Source organism: Aythya marila, assembly GCF_965140915.1.
Source record: "Aythya marila genome assembly, chromosome: Z".
Classification (NCBI taxonomy): domain Eukaryota; kingdom Metazoa; phylum Chordata; class Aves; order Anseriformes; family Anatidae; genus Aythya; species Aythya marila.
The window spans coordinates 30476497-30504363 of record NC_139080.1 but is presented as its reverse complement, the minus strand read 5'-3'; the positions used below and the strand labels follow the sequence as shown (position 1 = coordinate 30504363).

General features: G+C 40.7%; 1 protein-coding gene across 4 annotated transcripts in view; it reads left to right on the top strand.

Annotated features, from left to right (window-relative positions):
• Nucleotides 1-14340: 14340 nt before the first annotated feature.
• Nucleotides 14341-27867, top strand: part of BRD10 (bromodomain containing 10) — a 59822-nt gene continuing 46295 nt past the window's right edge. For 3 of the 4 annotated variants that reach the window (XM_082783864.1, XM_082783865.1, XM_082783863.1), the window contains exons 1-3: nt 14341-15073; nt 17616-17816; nt 24419-25848. In XM_082783864.1, the coding sequence (XP_082639990.1) occupies nt 14628-15073; nt 17616-17816; nt 24419-25848 (2077 nt within the window). In that variant the 5' untranslated portion in view covers nt 14341-14627. Of the gene's footprint in view, nt 15074-17615; nt 17817-23713; nt 23747-24418; nt 25849-27867 lie in introns of those variants that run through there. The other variant, XM_082783866.1, reaches the window with a different exon arrangement.

Sequence of the window (27867 nt, the reverse complement as noted above, 5' to 3'; positions counted from 1 at the left end):
CAGCTGCGGAACTTTAAAAACAGGATGTAAAAAAGACTTTTGAGAGCCAAGAGGGTGCATCCAAGAGTGCTGAAGAAGCTGGCAGATATCATTGTGAGGCCATTCTTTATTCTCTCTGACAAGTCATGGCATCTGGGAGAAGTTCCTGAGGACTAGAACAGAGCAAATAGCACCTTCTACCACCAAGAAAGACATGAAGACAGATCCCGTGAAGTAAAGACCAGTCAGCCCCATGTTGATCCCGAAGAAACTGATGGAGCAAATAATACTAGAAACTGTTTCTAAACTATGAAGGACAAGGAGATGATTGGGAGCAGTCAACATGCATTCATGAAGGATAAATCACAGAATCACAGAATGGCTGATGTTGGAAGGGACCTCTGGAGATCATCTGGTCCAACTCCCCTGCTCCAGTAGGATCACATGGAGCAAGTTGTCCAAGACCTGTCCAGGTAGCTTTTGAATATCTCCAAGGAGGGAGACTCCACAACCTCTCTGACCAACCTATGCCAGTATTCCGTCACTTGCACAGTAAAGTGCTTCCTGCAGACAGAACCTCTTGTGGTCCCGTTTGTGCCTGTTGCCTCTTGTCCTGGCACTGGGCACCACTGAAAAGAGCCTGCCTTCAACCTCTTTGCACCCTCCCTTTAGGTATTTATATAGACTGATGAGATTCCCCGAGCCTCCTCTTCTTCAGGGTGAACTATCACAGCTGTGTCATAAGGGAGATGCTCCCTTGATCATCCTGGTGACCCTCTGCTAGACTCTTTTCAGTATGTCTAGGTCTCTCTTGTACTTGGGGACCCAAAACTAGCCATAGTACTCCAGGTGTGTCCACACCAACACCAAGCACAGATGAAGGACCACCTCCCTCCACCTTCTGGCAACACTTTGCCTAATGTAGCTCTCTTTGCTGTCTCTTGTTCAGCTGGGTATCCACCAGGAACCCCAGGGCCTCTTCTGCCAAGCTGCTTTCCACCTGGGTGCCTGGGGTTGTTCCTGACCAGGTGCAGGTCTTTGCACTTCTCCTTGTTGAATTTCCTGAGCTTCCTGTCAGCCCATTTCTCCAGCTGTCAAGGTCCCTCTAGGTGGCAGCATGACCCCTGGCATGTTCACTGCTCCTCCCAGTTCTGAGAGAGGGTACAGCACAGCCATCATCCAGATTGTTCATAATGATGTTGACCAGTATTGCCCCCAGCATTAACCCGTGGTGTTACCATTACCACCAGTTACTGGCCCCCAAGTAGACTTTGTTCCACTGGTCACCACCTGCTTGGCCTGGCCATTCAGCCAGTTTTCAGTCCACCTCACTGCCCATCCACCCCACAAATCAGCAGCCTGTCTCTGAGGACCTTTTGGGAGGCAGTGTCCTGAAGGTCGACAACATCCACTGCTCTCCCCTCATCTGTGAAGCTGGGCATTTTGTTGCAGAACTTTATCAAGCTGGTCAGGCATGACTCCCCCCTGGTCAATGAATCCTTGCTTATTACTCCCATTTTTTTATTTTTTTTTTTCTCCTTCATGTGCCTGGGAATAGTTTCCAGGATTAGCTTCTTCATTACCTGCCCAGCAACCAAAGTGAGGCTGACAGGCCTGTTATTCCCCAGGTCTACCTTTTTCCTCTTCTCAAAGTTAGGAGTAACATTTGTTTTCCTCTCATCTTTGGGCACCTTTCCCAGCTGCCACTATAAATCAAAATGAATCAAGTATTGCCTTGCAGTGACATTTGCTAGCTGTTAGCAAATCACCTTAGCGCTCACAGGTGTGTCCCATCAGGGCCCATGGACTTCCGTATATCTACTTAAGCATTCTCTGACCTGATCCTCTTCCTCCAAGGATGCATATTCCTTGTTCCAGCCTTTCCTGCCCCACCTCTGGGACCTGGGATTCCTGAAGGCCAGTCTTGCTGGTAGACTGAGGCAGAGACAGCACACAGTATGTCAGCTTTTTCCCTGTCCTGTGTAACCAGGTTCCCTGTGTCATTCAGCAATGGGCCCACATTCTCCTTAGTCTTCCCTTTGTCATCGAGGTACTTATGCAAACCTTTCCTGTTGTCTTTGACATCCTTGGCTGGATTTGACTCCATTAGGGTTTTAGTTTTCCCAGCTTCATCCCTGGATGTTTAGGCAAGGTCTCTGTGTTCCACGCAGGACTCCTGGCATTTTTGCCTTACCTCCTCTTCATTGGAATGGGTCTCTTTATCTTGGAGATTATTCTTCAACATTAACCAACTTTCTTGGGCCTTATCCAATGGGGGTCTTCCAAACAGGTCCTTGAAGAGGCCACATCCTGTTTTCCTGAAGTCCAGGGCTGTGAGCTTGCTTTTCACTCTCCTCACTGCCCTCAGGATCCTGAACTCCAGCATCTCATGTTGGAGGCAGCCAGGGCTGCCTTTGACCTTCACAGTCCCAACATGCCCCTCATTGTTGATGAATACGAGGTCAGAACACTTCTCTTTGGCTCCTCTAGCACTCAGAGGTAGAAGTTATTGTCAATGCATTCCTAGATTGCTTACACACTGCTGTGTTGACCCTCCAACGGATATCAAGGTGGCTGAAGTCCATCACGAGGTCAAGGGCCTGTGAACTCAAGGCTGCTCCTATTTATAAAGGGCTTTATCCACTTGTTCTTCCTGGTCAGGTGGCCTGTAGCAGACAACCACTATGATGTCACCTTTACCTGACCTCTCTTTAATGCTAACTTTTAAGCACTCCATCAGCTCCTCATCCATCTCTAGGCAGAGTTCCATGTACTCCAGCTACTCTCTCACATAGAGGGCAACTCCCCAGATTGTCCTTCCTAATGAGCCTATACATTGCAACACTCCAGCCATGAAGTCATCTCACCAAGTCTCTGTGATCCCAATAAAATCCCCACACATACTCCAGCACTGCTCAGGGGCAACTCAGCTGGAAAGCATCTTGGAATAATTGGAACAGGCTGTCTAGAGAGGTTGAGGAGCCTACATCCTTAAAGATACTCAAAACTCTGTTGAACAAGGCCCTAAGCTGGCCCTGCTTTCACCATGGGGATGTTGGACTACAGACCTCTAGAAGTCTGTTTCAACCTCAACTATCCAGTGGTCCTGTGATATCAATATTCCAGAAATTATTAATTATTTATTTACCTACTCTAGGATTTCTTTGGAAGTAATTGTATTTTTTCTCTAGGTGTAGAGTCAAAACAGACATACAGACAAGATGTGGTTGGATGAGACTGAAGATTATTACCTTTTAAACAAATTTTGCAGGTTGTTTCCTACAACTTTTAGAAAACACACCAGAACAAGCAGCAATAGTTGTATTTATTCAGAAATATGTATCTTCCTTTTAGTTGATACCTTTCAAGCATTGCCAATTCTGTCCACAATCCTTCATTGACAATCTGGTACAATAGGGACAGTGTCATCTTATACAGATTTTCAATGTGTCAGGTGCCTAAGCACTGCCACAGCTTCTTTTGTTTGATACAAGCCACCAGATAGACACAGTGACATAGAATGCATCCTGTATAATTGTTGATTTTGTGAACATTTTGGGAGTTCTCTTTTCCCCTAATTGAAGCAGATATTCATATCTAGGCACATGAAGTTTTAGTCCTGATGAAGACATATCACTTATGATATATGTCATATCATAAGTGATATGTCTTCTCAAACACTGTAGAACATGGTCTTTATAGATAATGATTAAAAATGAATGAAATGGCCAGTGAACAGAGCAAATGTTTTAGTCATCTAAATATAACCTTTCTGTGCACATTTAATGTCCTCTCTAAACTAAAAATGGTCTCTCTTTTTTTTTTTTTTTTTTTTTTTTTTCCTCTGTTGTTCTGTTCTCTGCTCTTCTGCAATGGAAGAGAGAAATGACTGCCATTCCTATAATACCAGGACAATGAAAAACAATTTTCATCTCTGCAATAAGACATTTAAAGTAATAGCTCCAAAAACTTGAACATAAATAAATGGTGTGTATGAAGCAATATTGTGGCTACATTTATCATATTGCACAGTTACAGAGGAAAGATTCAAAATGTGCAGTCTTGGAGATTACTATTAATAAATTCCCGTTAGCCTGATTTCCTAAAGAACTGAGGATTAGGCAATTGTGCTGTCTGTCCTGTGGTGGTTCTACCTTGCTAGGCAGCTGAACTCCACCAAACTGCTCTCTCATTCCCCCTCCTCAGAAGAGGAGGGGAAGAAGAAAAGGAAAGAAACAATTCATGGGTTGAGATAAGAATGATTTCATTAAAGGAAATAGAATAATTATTAAGGAAGAATTATTATTAAATAGTTTAACTAAAGGGAAAAAAGGGAGAGGGGCAAGGGAAAAACAAACAAACAAACAAACAAAAAACAACAAGCAAAGGCTACGTGGAAGTGCAGAGGAAAGAAATTACTCTCTACTTCCCACCACTGAGCAATGCTTGACCATGTCTTTGAAACAGGGCCTCAACACACATAGCCGTTGTTTGGGAGGACAGACGTTTTCACAATGAGAGCCCACCCCTCCCCTATTCTTTCTTTTTCTGCCTTTTATTGCTGAGTGTGACACCACATGGTATGGAATATCTGTTGGTTGGTTTAGGTCAGCTGCCCTGGTGATGTTCCTTCCTCACCTTTTGCCCACCCCAGCCTGCTGGCTCTGGAGGGGTTGGAGGAAGTTCTGATGTGGTGCCAGCACTGCTCAGAAGTACACACAACACTGGAGTGATACCAGTGCTGTTCTAGTTACAGGTGCAGAGCACAGCACTGTATGGGCTGCTGCAGGGAAAGTTAACTCCGTCCTAGCCAGACCCAGTACACCTCCCCAGTCACTTTTGGACCTCCTGGATTATTTTGACCCATTTTGGTGAGAGCATGGAAGAAGGAGCAAGCTTAACTGAAAAAAAATGCACATTCTTTCACATTTTGAGAAAATTAGAAGCTGAATAGCTGAGAGGGAGGGTCTGAAATGTATTGCTGAATGAAAAACTGCAGTCTGATCTCAACAGGTCTTCTCTCTGACTAAGGAGTTAATTATTCAGCTTGTATGTACTGGCTGGCCTGGTGCAATAGTAAACAACAACCCACAGAGGATCTGAACAGTGAAGCTGATTTCAGAACCAAAAAAGATTAGAGCTTCTATCTTACTTGATCATCTGACATACCCACTTGCTGCCCTTCAGCATCACCATTCCTAGGTCTCAACTTGTTTTCTCCGCAGGAAGGTCTCTGCCATTCCAGGATGGTTCAGCAGAAAGTCATGTTGGTTCCTGCTGTTTTGTCTCTCACAGGCTCCAGTTTTGGATATTAGTGCCCAAGGTTTAGTCTAGCTGCTATCAAAATTGACAGCCAGCCTGTAACAACTGCAGTGAGCAAGTAGCAGTCTTGTGCTTCAGAGTTTCAAAGATCAGCCTCATATATTCACATACCCCCAGCACACAGACAAAATCTTCTGCCTTTTAGCATGCACAATGTAAACTATTTTTTCATCTGTGATGCCAAGGCACATACATGTACATACCTTTACAAGCCACAGTACTGAGCCATCCCTGTCAGTTAAAGGTATGGGAGGGAAGGAGGATGTTGGAACAAACCAAAGATGCTGTAGCAGAGTAACTGGGCACTGCTTACCAGCACACATCAGCACACGTGAAAGCAGCTGAGATTAGTCTGACTGCTCAGGAGCCATTGTCAGAGCAACATGTCTGTTCTGCCCATCACACACTTAAGAAATAATTCTGCTACACTGCGATGGAGAAAGAACACCTGACACTAAGTAATTGAATTATAAAATGTAGAAATAAACAATTTTTTATCTTTCATATTATATTTTATATACTTATATAAATTCATAATTAATATAATGCATTTTAATATATATATTAAAATTATGAAATTATAATATTTTACCATAAAGATGACAAGTTCCATCATGCTGCTTTTCAGGAGGAGCCTGGTTTAGCAGTCTAACCAGAATTAGATAGCTTATGAAATAAGCTTCAAAGGTAATCTGGAATCAAGAAAAAAAAAAAACAAAAACAAACAAACACTAAAACAATAAAGAAAATAATTATTTTGTTCAAATGTTTTATTCTTTCTTTAGTTCTAAGAAGAGATCATAATGGAAGTTTGAATCACAACACTTCATATTAATAAACTTAAATACTTGATCAGTTTGCGAGATAATGGATCTTTTGTGCATTACAATACATAACAGAATTCACTTGTGCTTTGAGTTGCTAAGACGTACTTTAAGGATAATTGTAGTTTTTCAGCCAAATACGCTGCACAACTTTATCTGCAAAACAGCTTACAGCTTTGAGAACTCAGAAACGGAGAATGTCTCTAGAGCTTAAAATGCAAGGACACATGCTCTGTTTTCTGTCAGCTTATGTAACTAACTGGCAATGAGGATAGTATTAGCACTAGACAGCAGTACTGTATCCCTAAAATGTAAGGTCCCTCATGGTGGTGTGATGTGTGAGAGGATTAAAAATCAGTATTCGTCTGGAACATTTCAAAGATTGATTATTCTCCTCACGTGCCAGTTCTTCAATAATTCTTGCACAGCTGCAGAAAACCTCAGATGGCAGATCCTCAGGAGAAAAGACCTTTGAGAGTGTTTTCTGGAGTTTGGTGTTGTTTTTATTTACTATTATTTTATGTTATTAAAAGGAGAACGTGATTATTGGGACACACAGCTTAGCTGTTTCTGCTATTAGTGCTAATTCACTCACCTCACCACGGACCCTTGGTGTGGGTTGTCATTTATGTCACTCTGGGGATCATCAGTTGCAGAAAATTGAATTTTTTGACCTCTGGATTTAATGTATGAACTAGAAGAAGCAGAATTAAAGTAACAGTAACATCTTCCAACCTAGAAATTCTGTGATTCTGTGTGATTCTGTGATAATCAGTCACTACATGTGACACTGCCACTACAGAAGGAGAAGAAGAAAATGATTCACTCAGTGGATGTGTGCTATATGAAAAGTCGTTTTTTTTTTTTTGGCATGTGGATATTTTTGTGTTCTGACATAACATAAACTTGAAGGTGAGGGATACTTTCAGATTCTCCTTTCCTAGAAGCAAACAGATAGTGTTATATCATGATTCAGAATGTCAAGGGATCACTCAGAAAAAAATAGAAAACTTCACTCTTCTCCCTGACCTGTTCCTGTATTGCTACTGTAGAAACCACCCTTCTTTCTTCGTCCCACGCCCTGACACAGGCAGCTTCTGACCTGCAGCACAGTCTCCCAGTGTCCTTACACAGGCGTTTTAATTCTGCCAGCCTAAATGATACTTTGACTATGGTGGAACAGTGATATTGTACAATCATGGAATCACAGAAAGGTTTGGGTTGGAAGGGACCCTTAAGGATCATCTCATTCCCTACCACGGGCAGGGACCACCAGACCAGGTTGCCCAAAGCCCCATTCAGCCTGGCCTTGAACACTTCCAGGGATGGGGCATCCACAGCTCCTCTGGGCAGCCTGTTCCAGTGCCTCACCACCCTCTGAGTGAAGAATTTCTTCCTTATATCTAATCTTAATCTTCCCTCTTTTAGTTTAAAGCCATTCCCCCTTATCCTATTACTACACTCCTTGACAAAGTGTCCCTCCCCATCTTTCCTGTAAGCTACTTTAGGTACTGGAAGACTACTGTAAGGTCTTCCCAGAGCCTTCTCTTCTCCAGGCTGAACAGCCCCAACTCCCTCAGCCTGTCTACACAGCTGAGGTGCTCCAGCCCTTTGATCATCCTCAAGGCCTTTCTTTGAACTTGTTCTAATAGGTCCATGTCCTTTTTGTGCTGGGGGCTGAGCTGAATGCAGGACTCCTGGTGGGGTCTCACAAGAGCAGAGCAGAGGGGAAGAATCACCTTCCTCACCCTGCTGGCCACGCTGCTTTTGAGCCCAGCGTACAGTTGGTTTTCTGGGCTGTGAGCACACATGGCCAGGTCATATCGAGCTTCTTGTCAACCAACATCCCCAGGTCCTTCTCCTCAGGGCTGCTCTCAATCCATTCTCTGTCCATCATGTATTCATGTTTGGGATTGCCCCAGCCCAGATGCAGGACCTTGCACTTGGCCTTCTTGAACCTCATGAGGTTCGCACAGGCCCACCTCTCAAGCCTGTCCAGGTCCCTCTGGATGGCATCCCTTCCCTCCAGTGTGCCAACTGCACAACACAGCTTGGCATCATCGGCAAGCCTGCTGAGGGTGCACTCGATCCCATTGTCCATGTCACCAACAAAGATGTTAAATAGTGCCAGTCCCACTACTGACACCTGAGAAACACCACTCATTGCTGATCTCCACTTGGACATTGAGCCATTGACTGCAACTCTGTGAGTGTGACTATGCAGTCAATTCCTTACCCACCAAGTAGTCCATCCATCAAATCCATGTCTCTCCAAATTTGAGACAAGGATATAATGTGGGAATGTGTCAAATACTTTGCACAAGTCCAGGTAGATGATGTCAGTTGCTCTTCCCCTAGCCACCAATACTGTAACCCCATTGCAGAAGGCCACCAGATTTATCAGGCACAATCTGCCCTTAGTGAAGTCATGGTGGCTGGCAACAGTCACATTCTTGTTTTTTATGTGCATTAGGATAGTTCCAGGAGGATCTGATCCATGGTCTTGCCAGGTACAGAGGTAAGACTGTGAGAATAATTTTCTTCAGGCAGGGTCTTTTGTGAAGGTATTTTATTCATGATTGCAATGGTGGGTGTCCTACAAATATGAGCACCCCATGGAAAGCATATCATAACCTTATATATCATAACCTTATATTTGCTATTACCCGACACCTGATTTCTCCCACTTCCTCACTGGCTGCGTACTATGAGTTCACAACCTACTCAACACTCTTCTGTAACATATATGTACAATTTTATTTGATCAACCCTTTAATTTCTCCCTTTTCCTTTTTTTTTTTTTTTTTTTTCCTCTTTTTTTTTAACTCTTTTCTTATGATTAGAGATCTTGTGATTTATTTATTTATTTATTTATTTTACTGTTCTTGCACTGCTCATCCTGTTTTTCTGTCTTCCCCCTTACTTTGGAACAGTGAGGCCTTCTACTGTTCCCTAATCTACTTACCATTTCCCTTTGTTATGACTACACAAATACCTTTGAATCCAGAAGGTTGTTTTTCTACTACAAAAACACATTCTACTTCAAAAACCTGTTGTACTGCAAAAACACAAATTGGTTTGTCACAAGACTGACTGGTCTCCAGCTCCTCCTTTTTTCCTTTTTAAAAAATGGGGTGTATGTTTTTCCTCTTCCAGTCAGTGGGGACTTCACCAGACTGACATGAGCTCTCAAATATGATGGACAGTGGCTTTGTAACTTCATCTGCCAGTTCTCTCAGGACCCACAGATACATCTCATCAAGTCTGATCAAGAATCACAAAATTCTGTGATTCTGTAATTTGCAGGAAGTGCCTTTATTTCTAAAGAGACCAAGTATATACATTGCCACTGTGTGTCAATAGCAGTTGTGGATCCTTTCACACTCTGCCTAAAATGCTCTCTTAAATTCAGATCCCTGAATTTGACCGACCTGACCTGCTGTGGTTCCCTTACCCAGCAGTTATACCACAGGTAGAGGATATGGTCATGTCTGATAGTTGCCTCTGTTCCTTTGCAAGATTATCCCATCCTTTGAAAACTGTGTATGGAAGATTATTCCTTCCCAAGCACATATCACTTTTCTCCCTTTTATAGTATATCTTTAGGCACCTAATACTTGAACTTTTCCATAACAACTTCATGCAATGTGGATAACATTGCAACTGCAAATGTTCTTGCCATCTTTGTGATAGCCTGAATGTAGATGGGCTCATTTAGTGTGCCATTCTGTCTCTTACAGATCATCCAAAGTCACGTTTTCATTTTTTTAATTGTTAAAATTATGTAAATCTACATCAAGATATATTACAAAAATTGTATATATAATTGAGATGTTTTGGAAAGAAATCAGTATACAGCCTCTTCAAGTGTTCAATTTATAAGTGCTATTAAGTGTTATTAAGTGTTCAACTATATTTGTTCTGAACTATGTTATTGTTTGTTACATGGGTGATAGCCCCTATTCTTAACACTGGATGTGGCAAAACACAACTCCATTTTATCACTGTTACATACTGTCTACAGTTTTTGTTTGCTTTTGCTGGAAATGGAGTTCCAAGTCTAACTTAAAGTAGACACAGGGTGCAGTTTTTATGCAACAGTGCACTCATGTGGCAAGATTTTCAAGTGCATCGATCATCTATTTTGCGATTTTTTGAATGAAATATGTTTTTCATTACAGAAGACAAAAACAACATATTACAGTTGTTATGGGTAGACACTATAATCTGTTCTCCACTATAATTCATTTTAGACACCTTTTCACAGAATCACAGAATCACAGAATTGAAGGGGTTGGAAGGGACCTCCAAAGATCATTGGGTCCAACCCCCCTGCCAAAGCAGGTTCCTTGGAGCAGGCTGCCCAGCTAGGCGTCCAGACAGGCCTTGAATATCTCCAGAGGAGACTCCACAACCTCCTTGGGCAGCCTGTCCCAATGCTCTGTCACCCTCACCGTGAAGAAATTCTTTCACTTGTTGGTGCAGAACTTCCTGTGCTCTATCTTGTGGCCATTACCCCTTGTCCTGTCCCCGCAAACCACCAGAAAGATGTTGGCCAAATCCCTCTGTCTCCCACACCTCAGGTATTTATACACATTGATGAGATCCCCTCTCAGTCTTCTTCTCTCCAGGCTGAACAGACCCAGGTCTCTCAGCCTTTCCTCATAAGGAAGATGCTCCAGGCCTCATATCATCTTTGTGGCCCTCCGCTGGACTCTTTCCAGGAGATCCCTGTCTTTTTTGTACTGGGGAGCCCAGAACTGGACACAGAACTGGATGCTTTGTCACTCTTTTATCTCTCTATGATTGCTTACTTTGAAAAATTTCTCTTTTAAATAGTTTTGCTTATAGAAGTCACTGTTCCCAATAAAGGGTATTATCCTGATTTGTGACCTCTGCTTCCTTAATCTGCCTCCATTCTTTACTGCCAATTTAACCTCAGAGTGTAATCTTGATATTTATATTTCACTCACCACCACAGACTAAATATCAGTTTTCTAAGTGATACCTGACTATGGTTGAGATGTTATCACACCACAAATGGAGAAAATTATTTGTTGTGGCATGGTATTTGTTCATAAATTGAATATCAAATCCTGACTACAAGTTCTCACAGCCTGAAGGCAAGGCCAAATGTGTAGCTAGGAGCAATAACTTTTATTAGGTTACCTGGTATTGTTGGAGAATGTATAAAGGAGCTTCCAGGCAAAAAAGCTCTTCTTCAAATCCAAAACCAAAACAAAAAAACAACCAACCAACCAAAACCAAAACAACAAAAAACCTACAAAGTTGAAAACTAAACTACATTGAAAAAACTGCTCTTATTTACTTAGACACACAGAATATAACCACCCAATTTTGTCTCCATCCTTACTTCCAGGAGAGACCTACAAAATACTTTGAGAGGACAAGCATTGAAGGAAAATTCATAACTTGTAGGAATACAAAACCAACCAACCAAACAAACAAAAGTGGAAAATACTGAGTTTGTATTTCATTACGGTCTCTCTTCCCAACACAAAGATGCATATTCCTTAGCCTAACAATTCTTTCTTATTTCATTAAGAAGACAGACTGCCACCTCAAAGAAATCATTATAGGCACCTGGGCACTGAGATGTTTTTGGCAGCTGGAGAGACGATCACTGATTACCAGACACAAGTCCAATTCACTTTATCTCTAGACAAGCTTATCTCCATTAGCTTTACTTCTAGTCTTTGTGAAGGCATTATTAAGTCAGGAAGAAAGAAGCCTTTTGGAGTGCATCTGACATGCTTTGGGCAATCACAAGAGGATATAGGTTGGTATAATGCAAGAATCAGTGAGCAGCAGGAGTGGCAGCTCCATAGCAAAAAATTACACAGGGGTTGAGACACAGCAAGGCACAAAGGGCAGAGCCCTTGTGAACAGGGGGTGCAGTCACACAGTACCCTAACAAGAGGAACATGATTAATAAATACCATACTTTATTTTTTTTTTGCAGTTGATTTAATCTCCATATATCTTGCCGGGAGACCCCCACCACTTCTGTCCTTGTGATGCTGACCCTGCACCTGCAGCCTGGAGTGGGAGCTAGACGTGCTGGGCACTATTACCAAGATACCAGAGTAAACACAAAATAGCATTCCCTCCATTTTTCACCAGGACATGCTGGTCCATTATGGTATTTATTGCAGCTAACACTATAAAGCAATAGCGAACAGTAATCTTTCAGCACTTCACAAGCTGGGAACCATGATTAGAGTAGCCCCAAATGGGCCCCCAGTTAGGGCACACCACACCATGCAGGCCCTGTCTGCAGAAGAATTACTCCACATTTGGTTATTCAGGTTGTAACAGGATTTTCTTACAAGAAAACATCTCTACACAGGGTTTCTGTTGTGAAACGAGACACTGGCATGGGAACTTGTTGTTGCAGTTTTAGACAAAGGCAAGGTCATGCAGGTGGCACAGCAGCTGATACGAAGTAGGAACTGCCAGCCGTTCTCACAATGGGCTGTCTGGGTTTGTCCTCAGGCGATGGGATACGCACAGTGCAATGCAGGCCCCAACACAGTGCTGTGCATGGCTGTGCTCACCTCACCTATCTGTGGATGGCTGACTGCTTGATGAAAAAGGGTCTTCTCGCCAGGGTCACTGCATTGCCCTCCATGTTGGAGGTACGCCACTGCCTCAGCTCCACAACCACTTCCTGAATTTGGGGATGTCTGATCTCACTCCTTCCAAGTTTTTATTTCAAGAAGTTTTGGAGGATAAAGCTAGATAGCTTTAGCTTTTTCAGTGTGAGCTGGGTGCTACACCTACTGCTTCTGTCCTTGTAGAAAAACAGCCTGACTGAAGCATTTACAAAAGCTGGCTCCGACCAAACAGGGGTGAACAGAGGGAAATTTCCTGGTGTCCTTAGAATGGAAAAGGCAATGATGATAGAGGAATGGTTCCACTTTACTTTGTCACATATCATGATTTATTCCTGTCAAGAGTGTGTTTTGAGCATGGTTTCCGCAATGATCTCTGCAGAGTTACCATTCGGAGAAGACAGTGATGTCTTAAAGGTGTCGTGGGCTGCTCACAGTAAACATCCTTGAATCTTTTCTTTTTGTGCAGTCATTTTCTCTCATAACAAGGTACCCTAAGCTTTTCACATATGTATGTTGGAGGGGGTTATCTTGAAACTCCAAGCACAAGTTTCTCACAAATACATAATAACAATACTGCAGGCCCCTCTGTAGCCCAGGCAACATTCCTCTGTTAGTTGATGACCATTGCTGTGGTGGAGTAGGACTGGAAAGTGTCTAAGGGCGAATATGAAAAGATCATAGAATCACACACTCATTGAGGTTGGAAAAGACCTTTCTTCAGGTCCAACCACCCCCCTACCACCAATGTCACCACCCACTGAGCCATGTCCCCAAGCACTATGTACAACCTCTCCTTGAACACCGCCAGGGACGGTGACTCCACCACCTCCCTGGGCAACCCATCCCAGTGCCTGACTGCTCTCCCTGAGCAGAAATGTCTCCTCATTTCCAACCTGAGCCTCCCCTGGCGCACCTTGAGGCCATTCCCTGTGCTCCCATCACTGCTTGTATGCCAGAAGAGGCCGACCCCCAGCTCCCCACACACCCACCAGCCCCTTGGGGCACTTCCACCTTTCCCTTTGCTGTTTGTAGCAGCCTCTGCTCCCGAAGCTGCTCCAGGCAGCACCCCCCCAAAGCACTGCGGCGCTTGGACCCCACCGCTTTCACACACCGCAGCACACATCGGTTGCCAAACAGCTTTAATGGGACACGGGCAGCGTTAACTGGGGACACGGGCTGGGGTGGGGGGCGGGCCGTGGAGGGCTGCGAACCCGGCGGGGCGGGGCGGGGCCGCCCCTGCCTGAGGCCATCGCCACCCGCCCCCCCGGTCGCCCTTTGATGACGCCACCCCACCTGGCGCCCATGACACACCCTCTCCCCACACCCCCCCTCCCTCCGCGGAGCTGGCTGCGCATGCGCGCCAGGCGGGGCGCCGCGTCCCTTTCTCTCGCCCCTCTCCAGCCCCCCCCCCCCACCTCACCTCCCCCCCTCCCCTCCCCTCCCAACGGCCGCGCGGGGCCGTTAACCGCCGGCCTCCCCTCACACAGCGCGGGGCGGGGCCGGGGGAGCCCCCTCAGGGCGGGCGGGGGCGGCCGCTGAGGGCGAGGGAGCGGCCGCCGGGCGGGGCCGTGCGCGGGTCCGGGCCCGGGCCCGGCAGGGGGAGGCCCCCCCTGTCCCCTCCTCCTCCTCCTCCTCCTCCTGCTGCTGCTGCTGCCGCCGCCCGGCCGCGGCTGGGGGCAGGGCTGAGGCCGCCGCCGCCGCCGCCGCCGTGGGGGAGCGTGGCGAGGGCCCTGCCGCGCGTCTCGGTGCCCGGGTGAGCCCCATGCCGCCCCTCCGCCCGGCCGGCGGCCCCTAGCTGCCCTCACACCATCCCCCCGGAGCCGCCGCAGCCGCGCAGGCCCCGTGCGTGAGAGGAGCGGGAGACATGGACCCCGAGCGGCCCCGCGGCGAGGATGGAGCCGGTGCGGGAGGGCAGGGCGCGGGCAGCGGCTGGGAGCAGAGGCTGAGCCCCGAGCTGCAGCAGGGCTACCGCATCCTGCGCGAGTTCCTGCTGGAGAAGCACCGGCCGCTGACAGCGCCGTTCCTGAAGCCGCTGGCGGATCCGGCGTCCATCAAGGAGGAAGGAGGAGGGGGGGGTGGCTCCCTCCCGGGGCATGGTGGCAGTCACTGCGCTCCCCCGGCGGGGATGTGGCTGCTGAAGATGGAAGAGAAATTCCTCGGTGGGCAGTACGCGGGGATAGCGGACTTCGTGGGGGACTTCCGGCTGATGCTGGAGACATGTTACCGGCTGCACGGGGTGGATCACTGGCTCTCCAAGCAGGCCCAGAAGCTGGAGATGATGCTGGAACAGAAACTGGCGCTGCTGTCCCGGTAGGTGTAAAAAACTCTACAGCGGCTCTGGTGTATGCCGTTTGCATGAAGTACAACAGGAGGGTATGGGTTCACGCCCCCCTCCCCCCATACCATTTTTTTTTTAGTAGAACATAACCTTCTGTTCGCCTTTATGTAAAAAGCACTCTTTGGATCGCTTATTTAAAAACAAACAAACAGAAAAACATTTGAATGGCTCCCGATAGGGTGAAACATTCAAGCTTTCAGCACTTATGCTAAGAAGAGTGGTGCTTACTGGGACCATTCAAATATTAAAAATGTTTTGGGAACACCAAAGATGGGCATGCTGAAATGCAAAATAGGGGTTAGCACTTCCTGACTAAGATTTTACTTCTGAAAGAAGCCTTTTAGGACTATGGAGACACAGTTGCTTGGACAAGATGTCAAATGCTCCTTTCTTTCCTTTATGCTGGTAAAAGCAAGCGACGCTGCCCAAATTCTGTGTGACTGTCTCTTTAAAACTAATACCCTTCTCGGTTTCAAGTAGATGATACATTTTATATAGTAATTGTAGTCTGTGAATTTCTTACTGCCTTTGAGTAAGAATAAAATGCTGAGCTGAAGTGCTTCCTTTAAAATATGTAATTTAGTGTCAGAATGTATTTTGAAAATATGCATGATAAAACAGAAGGTAACACCTGGCATATTGTAGTTACAGGCTTACATAGCAAAATGGAAATTGTAATATGCTTAAACATAAATGCTTGGCAGGAGCTTGTTTCTCAGCCAAAGCAGCTGACCATGGAAGGTTTTCAAGCCATATTGTACAAAGCCCAATTTAAGTCACAACTGAAATCCACGTTTTCTCTTGAATTTGACATAGGCACAGCTTAGTTGCATTAAAAATACGGTGGCTTCTTACAGTGAAAGGCCCAGTAGTCTTCCATGTGACTTAATGTTTTGCACGTTAAAGCTGAGATGTTTTTTTTGGGAGAGGGTGAAAGTGAACAAGGAATGGTATTAGGAAATGCGTAAAGCTGTCCATGTCCATCAAGCTTAAACTTGCTAGCAACACAGAGCCTTGCTGCCAGCTGGTAAGAAGAACCTTGCCTCTATAGTGGGAACACTTGAATGCTGTGCAGAACTTAATTGAATAAGACACTGTGAACGTGTACTGTGCTGGTGTATCGGCCACCATGGTTTTGCATAACAGTAGCATTGGGACAATTCAGGAGTAGACAGGAGGAGCTGAACCTCTGATAGGGTGTGAAGTTTTACTCGAGAAAATTGGCTGTATCAAATTTTACACAAGTAAATAAATCCTCACGTAAAGGAATTACTGCTAGAAAATAAATAGCTAATCAAGCAGAGCTTGTAAGATTCACCCCAGGTTCATTTCTGTGTTGTGTGATGGCAATGTCTCAGCTGTGTTGAAGTGAAGGGTGTTTTGTGGAAGCCTTTGTTGAATGAAATGAGTACTTACCGGACTTGATAGGACATGATAGTGCTCAGTGCCTTTTTATTAAAAATTGCGTAAATCAGTTTATGAGAGATGCTGTCAAATAGCAATATGTATATTTACTAAAAGAAAATTGCTGTTGTCATTCTTTCACAAAGGCACATTCTTTTGTTCTAATCAACAAGAGATATTAGACTAAAGGTTGTTCTACCTTGATATATAGTGAGTCTTCTATTAACATTTCAGGGATTTGTAAGGAGTGTTTTGTGGTGTTTTTTTTTTTAATGTCTGTGTGTACTAGCTTGGAAAAAGTCTCTAAGATCTGTAGGAAATGGAAAGGATTATGGAATCTAGAAGTCTCAAAGTTCTTTTAAATTTTGTATCAGATAGATTTGTTTAACAGAATTAGTTTATTATTAAAATGAAATACAAGAAGTAGTTCTTGTAATGATCATCTTTGCTTCCTTTCAGATCAGTGTTTCGCTCAATGTTCCTTAACTACAGTAATGTTGACTGTGTGATTCTCAGATATTACAAGCCACAGAAAATTACCTCAGAGTGGAGGTTGATTTTGGGGGGCTGGATTTTATTTTTTTTCCCTCCTGTTTTCAGAGACTGTGACAGTGTCACTTCTCATAATAGCTGTGCTGCTGTACTTCAAAACATATAAGATGAAACATAATTGCAGAACCAACTTCATGGTGCAGTGGCCTACATCTTTAAATTTTTCAGTTGAACTAAACTGTTTATCAAAACAACAACAATAAATGCATACGTTTTCTCAGTATTTTTAGGTGTCTTCTAGTTTCTTATCTGAAGTCTTGCGGAAGTATTTTCTTTCCAAATATTTATGGCTTGAAGTAGGAAATTCAATCTCCAAATAATATTTGGTTAATTGAGATAGGTATTCATCATCCTTAACAGATATGAAAACATCTTGGTATTTTATTTGTTTTAAGTTTTACATTTTCGTAAAGGAATTTTCAAATGGCAACTCTAATGAATGGCAAGTGAACGATAACTGTTTTAGTCCTGAGTAAATATGTTTGATCTATCGATGGCGTTGAAGTACAGTTGGTAAGGGAAACTGTAATTGTAAGTTGACTTGTATTTTTCTTGTAGGCATTTAAGAGAGAAAACATCGATAGCAGTAACATCTAGAGGATGCTATGGGCAGGAAGATGAGAAAGGAACACCATGCACTTCAACAAGACGTCGTTCCACACCTCGCAATTTAGTAGGCTTGTCAGCAGGCATGTTCGAGTCCGTGATGGTTCAGGTTCTAAGGCAAGAGGAACAGCTGAGAGCAAAAGAAGAAAAAAGGTAAAAGGAAAAACTATTTTGTTCCATCTTGAAATAGCCATATCATCTTAATTCTCTAACAGAGATAGCTCCTTGAGGCTCCCTTACATCACTAAACTTTGTAATGTTCTTTGTCTTTAGTTCCTGAATGAGCCCAGACTTAAGCACAGTGCATCCACACATAAAGGAATTTGTTTTTGCTTTACCACCTTGTTAAAAAAAATATATTAAAGTAGTATAATCTTCAAGGGTGCCATTATTTTCAGATTTTGATACTTTAAATAGTAACTGAAAGTATCCTCAACAATATTTCTGGCTAGCTCAGCCATGCTTTATTGTACTTCTTCAGCTGTTTTACATGCAAAAATTAGATAAAAAAACTACCAAAATTATCACAGAACTAGACTGTAATTATGCTTGTCAGTGCTTCCTTCTCTGATAGCTGGAGGCAAATTAACTTTGCAAGTGCCATTCCTATTATCTCACCAATGTGGCACTTCACCTTGCCAGTTAGGTAACAAATTTACAGTATGTACATAGTAAACTCTGTGGGATTTCGCAGTTTTCAAATGTCTTAAATTTAAGAGGTGTGTAATTCAGGCAGTTGTTTGTGGTGTTCATAAACATGTATACCTTAATAGTAATTTGAGAAACTGTTTCTGAATGTGAAGTGTGATGATAACTATTTGCTTTAGGAAGCAAAATACATCCAACTTTTTCACACTTCAGTTCTAGAGATTTTTCCCATATATAATCAGTGCACTCTCATTTTGCAGGCTATCATCATTTTCAACAGATTTGAAGCCATACAGTTTGGCTGAGTTGATTGTGAGACTACTTCTTTCCTAGATACTATAGTGTCTGTCTTCTAATCTACCTCATGCTTTGCAAAAACCAAAGACCGCTAGGGTTGTTACTTCTCTGGTAGAGTTCCCGTGAGCTGTGTTCAACTTTGTATTCAAGATACCAGAACTTGGTCACACAGGAATGAAAGAGGACATCCTAATAGGATTTTAGTTAATCCATACAGTCTATAGAACCTATCTATTCAAGTTTTTTCCTTTCATACACTTTTGTTAAGCACATTCCTACAAAACTGTAATAATCACTGGTTACATCTGAATATACTGTATCTGAATATACTCAGAAGTCCCAGATCCTGTGGGAAGGGTGCTCCATGGCACTGATCTTACAGAACCTTCTGCAAGAGCAGAAAAATTTCTTAACTAGCTTGCCTCCTTATGCGTTATGATTTTGGACTATGACACTTACTAGTAAATAAAAACAATGTTTCAGTAAATAGCTGTTTGGATATTACTTGAACTATATTGATATACTCAAATAATCATGCTTTGGATATCTTTTCATTTTTTTTTTCTTATTTACTGACAGATTGACCCTGTAGTTACTTACACCTCTCTGTACCAGTTGCTTCTCAGCTCACTGTAATGCTCACCATAATGCAGGTGTTCAGCAAGTACATTGTGAAGGTGTTTTATAGAAAAAAAGATTTGGAAATTGTAAGGCCTATAAAATTAGCAGTACATCATTTATATCCACGTACTATTGACAACATGCGTAATTTTCCTTAGTATTTTTTATATATAGATGCACATTCTTGCAACACAAAGGTGAGACACCATTTTCCTTCAAAAATGTAGTGCAACTTGCTAAGCTTATTTTGGATTACTGATAAAATAATGGATTATGTTGAATATATTCATATCTGTTGTAAGGAAAAAACGGTTAATCCGTTTATTTTTTAGAAATCTGACACATAAAGGTTAGTACTGAACAGGTACTATTCAAAAGAGCATGCAAGATTGCAGCCTTGGGTAGCTTACTGGAGTTCTCAGTGCCTTCCTTCTAGGTAAATCCACAGCAGCATTCCATAGAGCTACAGAGTTCATCTGTTGGCAGGTGCTGGTTTTTACTGAATTTGCTTTTCAGTCTCTCTTCATTTTTTGTAACTCAGGTGAAGTTTCCTGAATTGAAATTGTTTACGTCTACTTAAAGCATGTCCTAAATTAGCAATGAAAACTTAAGCAAAAATGTGTGATAATGAACAATTATCCACCTGTTTGTCAGGTCACAAAATGTTAATGAGGAATTTATAATTGTTTTAATGTATTACAGTAATATTTATGGTGTAAACTGTATTAGAAGTAAAGCATTACTTGTTTAGATACAGTTTATTGATTATTAATATTGATTGTTTCATTGAGTCTTTTATCACTGTTCCTAAAAAACTGAATGTCCAAATGTATTACTGTAAAATACGCTATCCCATGTCTGAGTATAATTGTGAAAGAATGTGATGCTCAACTCAAGTGGGTGAAGCAGTTAAGTTTTTAATTTCTAATGTACTGAACTATTCTTTCCTCCCAGTCTTCCTGTGCTGATAATTTTTCCCATAATATTGTGTGTAATGTGGTAGTGTAACTTGTTTGTGTGTTGGCAAATTGGTTGTGTTTGGACAGGGACACCTGCTGTTTACCCTGTTTGAAACTGGGCAGTTTGACATACAAAAAAAGTACTTACTTTCTGGCTACGCAGCTGACTTGTCAACATACATACTTTTTAGCTAATAATCATAGTATTAGCTAAATAGCTTAGAATATTTAGCTGCCTGAGTTACATACTTCTAGCCCTAGGTGAGCAAGGTTGCTAATGCTGGAGCCTTGCTATAGAATTCAGCCTTGTGGCTAAAGAAATGGTCAGCTGAGGTCCATATTAAAGTATAATCCTTTGCTTTAGATACTTCCTCTCATAAGGCACCGGAATCTTATGATGGTTTCTGTTGTTGTTGTTGTTGGGTTATGTTTTTTTATTATAACAAGCTTTGCTTCAGTTGCGTGTTTTGGAAGAATATCCTAAAGTGTGATTCTTCTGTTCTTTTCTGTAGTTAATTTTATAGAGATCCTACTCTGAATCTTTTTGTTATTTCTTATATACATGTAGGTACACTTTGTAGATAATTTCCTTCTTTCTTGTTGTCTATCCATTTCTTGCACAGTTTTTCATTTAATTATTTATTTATAACCTCCCCCAGTTGATACATTTATTCATCATGGTAGATCCAGCTTAGAAGATGCCTTTGCATTTCACTGTTTTATAGCTGGTAGTTTCTATATGGCAGTAAAGCACTTTTTTTTTTTTTTTTTTTTTTTTCCCAAGTACAATTAGAAAAACATCTGATTTAGTTTTCTTGTCAATCTTACTTATGAGCTATCTTTTTGGTAAATTGTTCTAATGATCACAATATCAAATATCTTCTTTGAATTATTAGTTACATTTCTTTGAAGTTCTACTCAGCTGCTTAGTTACATGCTACTTTAGTAGCATATTAATACAGATACTGACTTACATATTTGTTAACAATAATTGTGGAATTACTATATAATTGGAAATGCCTGCCTCTTTAGGGGCACTTAGATACCAAAGCATAGGTACAGATTCTTACTGGCATAGTTTTAAAACCCTAGTAAATAATAGAAAGTAAACTGGTTTATTTCAATGGGAATTAAGTTTCTGTTTGGCTTTGGATTGTTGAAAATTATATGACGCACTTCAATGTCTTTATCACCTCTGGAAATGTGGTCCTTAATTTTCACACGTTTGCTAAAACATTTGAGGAATTTAGGTTGCAGGTCAATCATTTAAATTAGTAAATCTTTGCATTACGTGTACTTATAGAGTCTCAATTTTGCCTTTTATGAGGATGTTGTGAGCAAGGAATGAACTGGTTTCTGTGAAAATATGCTGAATATGTGATAATGTGATGGAAGACTTTAGGGGTGTAGAATTGAAGTAACAAAAGCATTCCCATATTTGTGTCCTCATAATGATTAAATGTTAATTTAATTTAGAATAATGCATAATATTACTATTTTGCTTTTAGCTTAGTAGTTTGTTTTTTAAAAGAATGTTTGGAGAAGCCAATTATTGTAGAATTAAAACAACTTCCTGTACCTTGCCATCCAAGTTTGAATGCGTTACCTTTTAGCATAAAGCAGTATGCTTGCCATGTTTGGAGCTGTCAGACAAATAATACAGATTCATAACTGAAAAGAGTTATGAAAAATGATTCAAACTCTTAGCAGTCTTATGGATTAAGTGGGAAAAAAAGTATATCTATAATCTTGCCTCCTTTCACATACCAATGAAATTTGTTGTGGGTGAGAATTAATTAGCTGTTGAGATGTGTCCGCTGACTTAAGGTAGAAAATGGTAAGAAATGTGGGGAGTTGTATCTGGACTCTGTTTTAGGTAATCCCTCTACCTGGGGAGCATGGCTGCTGAGTTTTAAGGTCAGGTACTATGCTTTTATCCATTTGAGAGCTACAAAATAACTGCTACAGACGTGTTCCAAGAATATTTTTTTTTCTGTTCATGTGGAAATGTCAGCCTGACCTTAGGATAGTTTGTGTTATTATTATAAACACAGTGCAAGTCTGCAAACATATCCCTGATAAATGTAAATAAAAGTAGGAAACAACAGTTTCTTAACAACTGCTGTCAGCATAAAAGCCAAATGTTTGTCCAGAGGATTTTTCAATGTAAGGATGTTTATCCTGCTAAATATCAAATGTTTTTTTCTCTCTCTCCCCCTTCACTTCCTTTTTTTTTTTTTTTTTTTTTAAGGTGCTCACTTTACCTATGCAAGTTGTATTGTTGACTTTACTGGTTTATACACCTAAAATGGCAAGTGAGATTTCTGTCTTTAGGTCACATTCATTATATTTTTAAATCAGTACTACAAAGTGGGATTTGCCTTTAGATACTGTTAGTTATATGGTTTGATTACTAATGTATTGGGAGAGTGAAGCTGGGAATTTACTGACCTATTCGCATTTTAATTTAATTTTACATGAATCCGTCTTAAGCATTTGATTGGTCCATTAACAACAGGGATGAACGTAAGTGGTATTAAAAATTTCTGACCAAGTTTTGGTAACAAGTCACTTGAAATTTAATTGTTCATAGGAGATAAAACTGTTAGTGGAAACTTTCTGTTACATGACACTTTAAACACACAGAGGATGCACATTTTTATAGTTTGTGGTCATGGCATATTTCTCTTGCATGATACCAAAATGTGGACCAAACTAGTTTTATCACACTACTTGAGATTGACATATTTAGATATTACTTTGAGAACATGCTTATTCTTCATGCTAGAAACCACAGGTAGGTTTACATCAAAAGAAAGATTTTAATATACCATTATTCTTTGGTTGAATTTGGAAAGTGTTGCTGCTTTAAATGGATAGATGACATTTATTTGATACTTACATATGAAGAGAAGTAATTGGAGGTTAGCAATCTGGAAATGAGGACATGAATTCCATTATTAGTTCACATCAGTGATATGCACAGGTGACTGTTTCCAGCAGTGGTCAGTGATAGAAGCTTTAGAGGAAAAGATCTGAGAAGTTATGGAAGAGCTCTGAAAAAAATAATCCTGTAGGTACCAATGTATGCTAATCCTATCTGCTCTGGTCATGCCTTGAGGCAAAAATGTTTGTTTACCATTTAAACACGGAAGTAGAATTCCTCCTATTACTAGTAAACCTTGATACTGGTACAATTAACATGGATGTCCTATTTGTCACTTTGGAACTAAATTAACATATCCTGTGTTCTAGTAAGTTAATTACCTTTAGCTTACTACCTGAAGTGGCGCAGCATTTTTTCCTCTTAAACTTGTTGCTTTTGAATGTCATGATGAATTTGCAAATAAAAGTAAATAGAAGTGCTCAATTAGTCTTTTCATATTAGTTTTGTATATTGCTATCATGTTTCCTCTTGCTAGTGGTTTGTATAGAGTCCAGGATTTTTCAGAAGTTTTACAGGACTCTGATTACCGATAACCTCTTTTTCTGAATACCCACTATTTCTGCTCTATCCTTTTTTAGATAGGGGGACCAGAACTGAATACAGTTTTTCAGGTGAGGGAAAACCATTTATTAATATAATGATGTTTTATTTCTAGTGTTATTTTCCATCACATTCTTCATGCATCCTGATATTTGTTTCCTTTTTGACCACCATTGCACACAAACTAGTAACAAGCCTATTCCTTGGAGAGAAATTCACATTCTTGTGTTTGAATGAAGCACTTAAGTTAGGTGTTCATATTTGTATACTGAAGAAGGGAGTTAAAAGGTAGGTGACATGACACAAGCTACAGGGCAATAATTTGAAAGTAAGTTATCTGGCATTTGTTTTAAGAGATTTTTATATGGGTAGGTGACTACTAAAATGCTGTTTTTTGGTAATACTGAATCCTGGCAAAAAGGAGAGACATGGGGTCTAAAGGGAATACACGTTAAAAATAGAAAAACTAATAAATAATTTAGCACATCTAAGCTGTTGCTATCTGCCATTTTTTTTCTTATGTGTTCCCCTTTTTAAACTAGTGGTGATGAGAAACAAGAGTCTATAATTTCCCATTTTGGTGCAGTGGTGCATTGTGTAATACAAAACTAAATGAAAATTTTATGTATTGTGTTCTTTATAACTTTAAAATGTGTTTGTCATGCTGTAGTTCTGATCTGTTTTTCTTCCAGTTTCTTTTAATCCACGTGATACCTAAATTTTTGTTAACTTTCTCCTAATAGGATGAGAGAGCAAGAAAGAAAAGAAGCAGAAGAAGCTAGTCAGAAAGAAATAGAAGAATGGGAAAAGTCACTTTTAGCTCAAGCAGCACCTACAAGGATGGAGACAATGTGGGAGATTCCAGCTATTGGTCATTTCCTTTGTTTAGCACAACAGATTTTAAACCTACCTGAAATAGTGTTCTATGAATTGGAACGTTGTCTTCTGATGCCTCAGTGTAATGCTTTTTTATCTAAAATAATGACTTCTTTGTTAAGTCCACCTCATCGCAGATCTACATTACATCGCAGGCCAACACTTTCTTACAGGACTTGGGAAGCAGCACTCAGACAGAAAGTCCAACACTGGTATAATGTTGTAGGGCAGACTGACAATCCTAATAGCTCTGCAGAAAAACTTGGATTGTGTCCCCAGTTTTTTAAAGTCCTTGGAGAAGTTAATCCCTTACAGGAAAAACCATTTCACGAACTACCATTCTACCAAAAAGTGTGGCTGCTAAAAGGTCTCTGTGATTTTGTGTATGAAACACAAAAGGATGTTCAAGATGCTGTTCTAGGACAGCCTATCCATGAATGCAGAGAAGTAATTCTTGGTTATGACTACTTGGAGAATGCTTATGTTCATTTTCCACAGTTCTGTGGTGCAGATGTTCGGATTTACAAACAAAAACCTTTTCAGGCTCCTGAATTCCCATCCCCTCCCATCAAAGTAAAAAGAGTGCCACGTATTAAAGTGGAGAAAGCAAAACATGAATACCTAAGGAAAAGCAATGGGGATGTCAGCTCTGGTGGTAGAGAAGAGCTGCTACCTCGTTCCAAGACAGAAGCAGGGAAATGTGTGGATTCCACTGTTAGCTGTCCAGAAAAAGAAAAATGTTTAGATAGCTTTAGTGTCACTACAGAGATTAAGATTAACTGTGAAATGAAGACCTCAGGAGTCAGTGACATCAAAAAAACTGGTTGTTATAAAGAGAACTTGAGAAATTTAATTAGTTCAGGAGAGATTGTTGGCATGGCTGGTGACTTTAGTTCAGGAGAAAGAAGACCTGCAGAGAATGGGCAAGGTTGTGCTGAAATGGCCAGAGTAACAGTTGAGATCAGTCCATTCAAAGAGAACACGCTGAAAGCTTGCCAAGTGCTTGTCAATGGCACTCATAATGACCAAGAAATAGATTACCACAAATCTGCTAAAGAAACAGTGCTGGAGAACTCACTTCAAAATAATAAGAAACTAAGTAAGTTGCGGGCAAAAAAGAAGAAAAAGAAAAAAAAGAAGTTGAAGGATATTCTAAATGAAAATCTACAGAAAAAAATTGATGACTTGCAAAGAAGGCGTGAAATTCATCTTCATCCATTCAAATCTTACAAATCTGAGATCCAGAGCAAGTTGTTCATAATCAAAAAGAAAGCAAAACACAAGAAGCACAAGTCTGGTAAGTTGATGCTTTTTACCCATCATAAAAATTAGGGGGTTACTGATTTGTTTTGAACTTTCCTTCTTAGATTTGTCAGTATTTTGTTTCGTGAAATGGGACAGCATTATTGTGTGGTGATGTTCTGATACTAATTTTAGTGTGACTGCTTCCCATTCAATAACATAAGCATATAAAACAGGCTCATCAGGTACTTAAACCATGATTCATTTCTATAATTTATCTAGAGAGAACATAACTCATTGGAAGAGTTTGTGTATTACAAAACATATTTAGGAGAATGAATCTGAATGAATTAGCTTCAGAGAGTAGCGTGAAGTTACTCTATGCTATGGTATATCACGTCAGTTTTGGCAATATTCTTCCCCTTTCTGATATTACTACTTTATCCAGGTTCCAGAGAAATGTAGAGTAATAGCATGAGATCATGATTCTAAAGCTGTTACTGCTAGAGCTGTGCAGTCTTAGGTCACCAAACAATACTGTATTGACTGTGGGCCTGATAATATTCCTGCTTAGTCAAACAATTGAGATTAAAATGCTATTTGCATAAATACTCTATGACAGATATGGACAGTATCTTGTTAAGTGTTTTAGGTGGGTGATACATAGATCAGATTTCAGTTATCTTTAAAACAATCTTAAAATAGTGAGGTCACAAAGTTGTTGAGTCAGTTCAAACTGTCTGTTAGATGCTGTGTTTTTGATGTTATGTGAACCACCGTAAGCTTCATCTGCTGTCCTCTTGAGTCTTAAGCTACCTGGGTAAGGTTTTATCAGACTGCTTCAAACACTGTATTTTAGGATGCAACAGGCCTGGTTTCAGGACAGTGTAGACTGGAAGGTGAAATACTGTTTTTTAGCTGTAAAGCAATGAGACAAAAGCAAAAAACTGTGTTTAAAAAAAAATAAAGTATCTTTTAAAGAGAATTCAGTGAACTGTTGCCAATGCATTTTAGCTAGAGCTTGAGTGGAAATTTAAAGCTAAGAAAACAGGTTATATTTTAGATGTCAAGTATTTGTGCAGAATACCCAAACAACTGTTTTACCATGTAAATCATAAATTCCTCCTTTCAAAAAATGTCAATGCCACATCTAAACATAAATTTAAGAGTTATAATTTTTCAAATATGTAGTATTTAGCAAAAAATAATGTATTTTGCATTCAATTTTGTTACTGCTAGCTCTCCAAATGTATTACTGTTTTCATCTTAAAAACAGACAGCAAAATAAGTAACAATCCAAATTGCAAGTAAGAGCCTTTTCAGTAAGGGAAAAAAAGGGACGGCGACCATTTTTTTTTTTTTCTGAGGAAGTATTTAAATCATGTCATTTTCTTCAGTGGAGGTCTTATTTTATGTTGCATGCTTAAAAATCTACTTCCTATGAATTATGCAGTGCTGAGAACAAATAGAATGTTTATTTTTTTATAGACTATGTTTGAGAGACTACTACCATTAGCAATATTTGTCATATTTGGAAGTAGCTTTTGAAGTTGATTGATAGAGGTGAGGTTTACTGTGGTAACTGCTTTTCCTGTGTCACTAACAAAAATAAGAGAGGTTCAAAAAAGGTTCCTGTTTTCCTCAGTCTTGTTACTTGGTATACTTAATAGCATGTTAGCAGAATTCTTTTATAGTTACAAGTTGTTTTGTTATTAAGGATGAAGGAAAAAAAATTGAAGTGCTGTTAGATGAACTGTAAATGCTGACGTGACTTTTTTTAAAGAAATGCATAATTAACAGTTCTCAGAGAACAAATGTGTTTATATATCTGGTACATATTTGATGATGTAATTTCCGAATATTTTCTTATTTTAACTTCTAATTTGCGGTCTCTAACATTAAAGAATTCTTGATCTTGAGTAGATCAAAAACTTAATCCTGCACTGCTGGTGGAAACTGTAATGCTCCTTCTAATATACTGAATAGCAATTCCTGAGTATAGACAGGTCTTCCAGTTCTAATTCCTGTCTTTAACTGATACTCTCTCAAAAGAGAACCTTCTTCCATTCAGTTT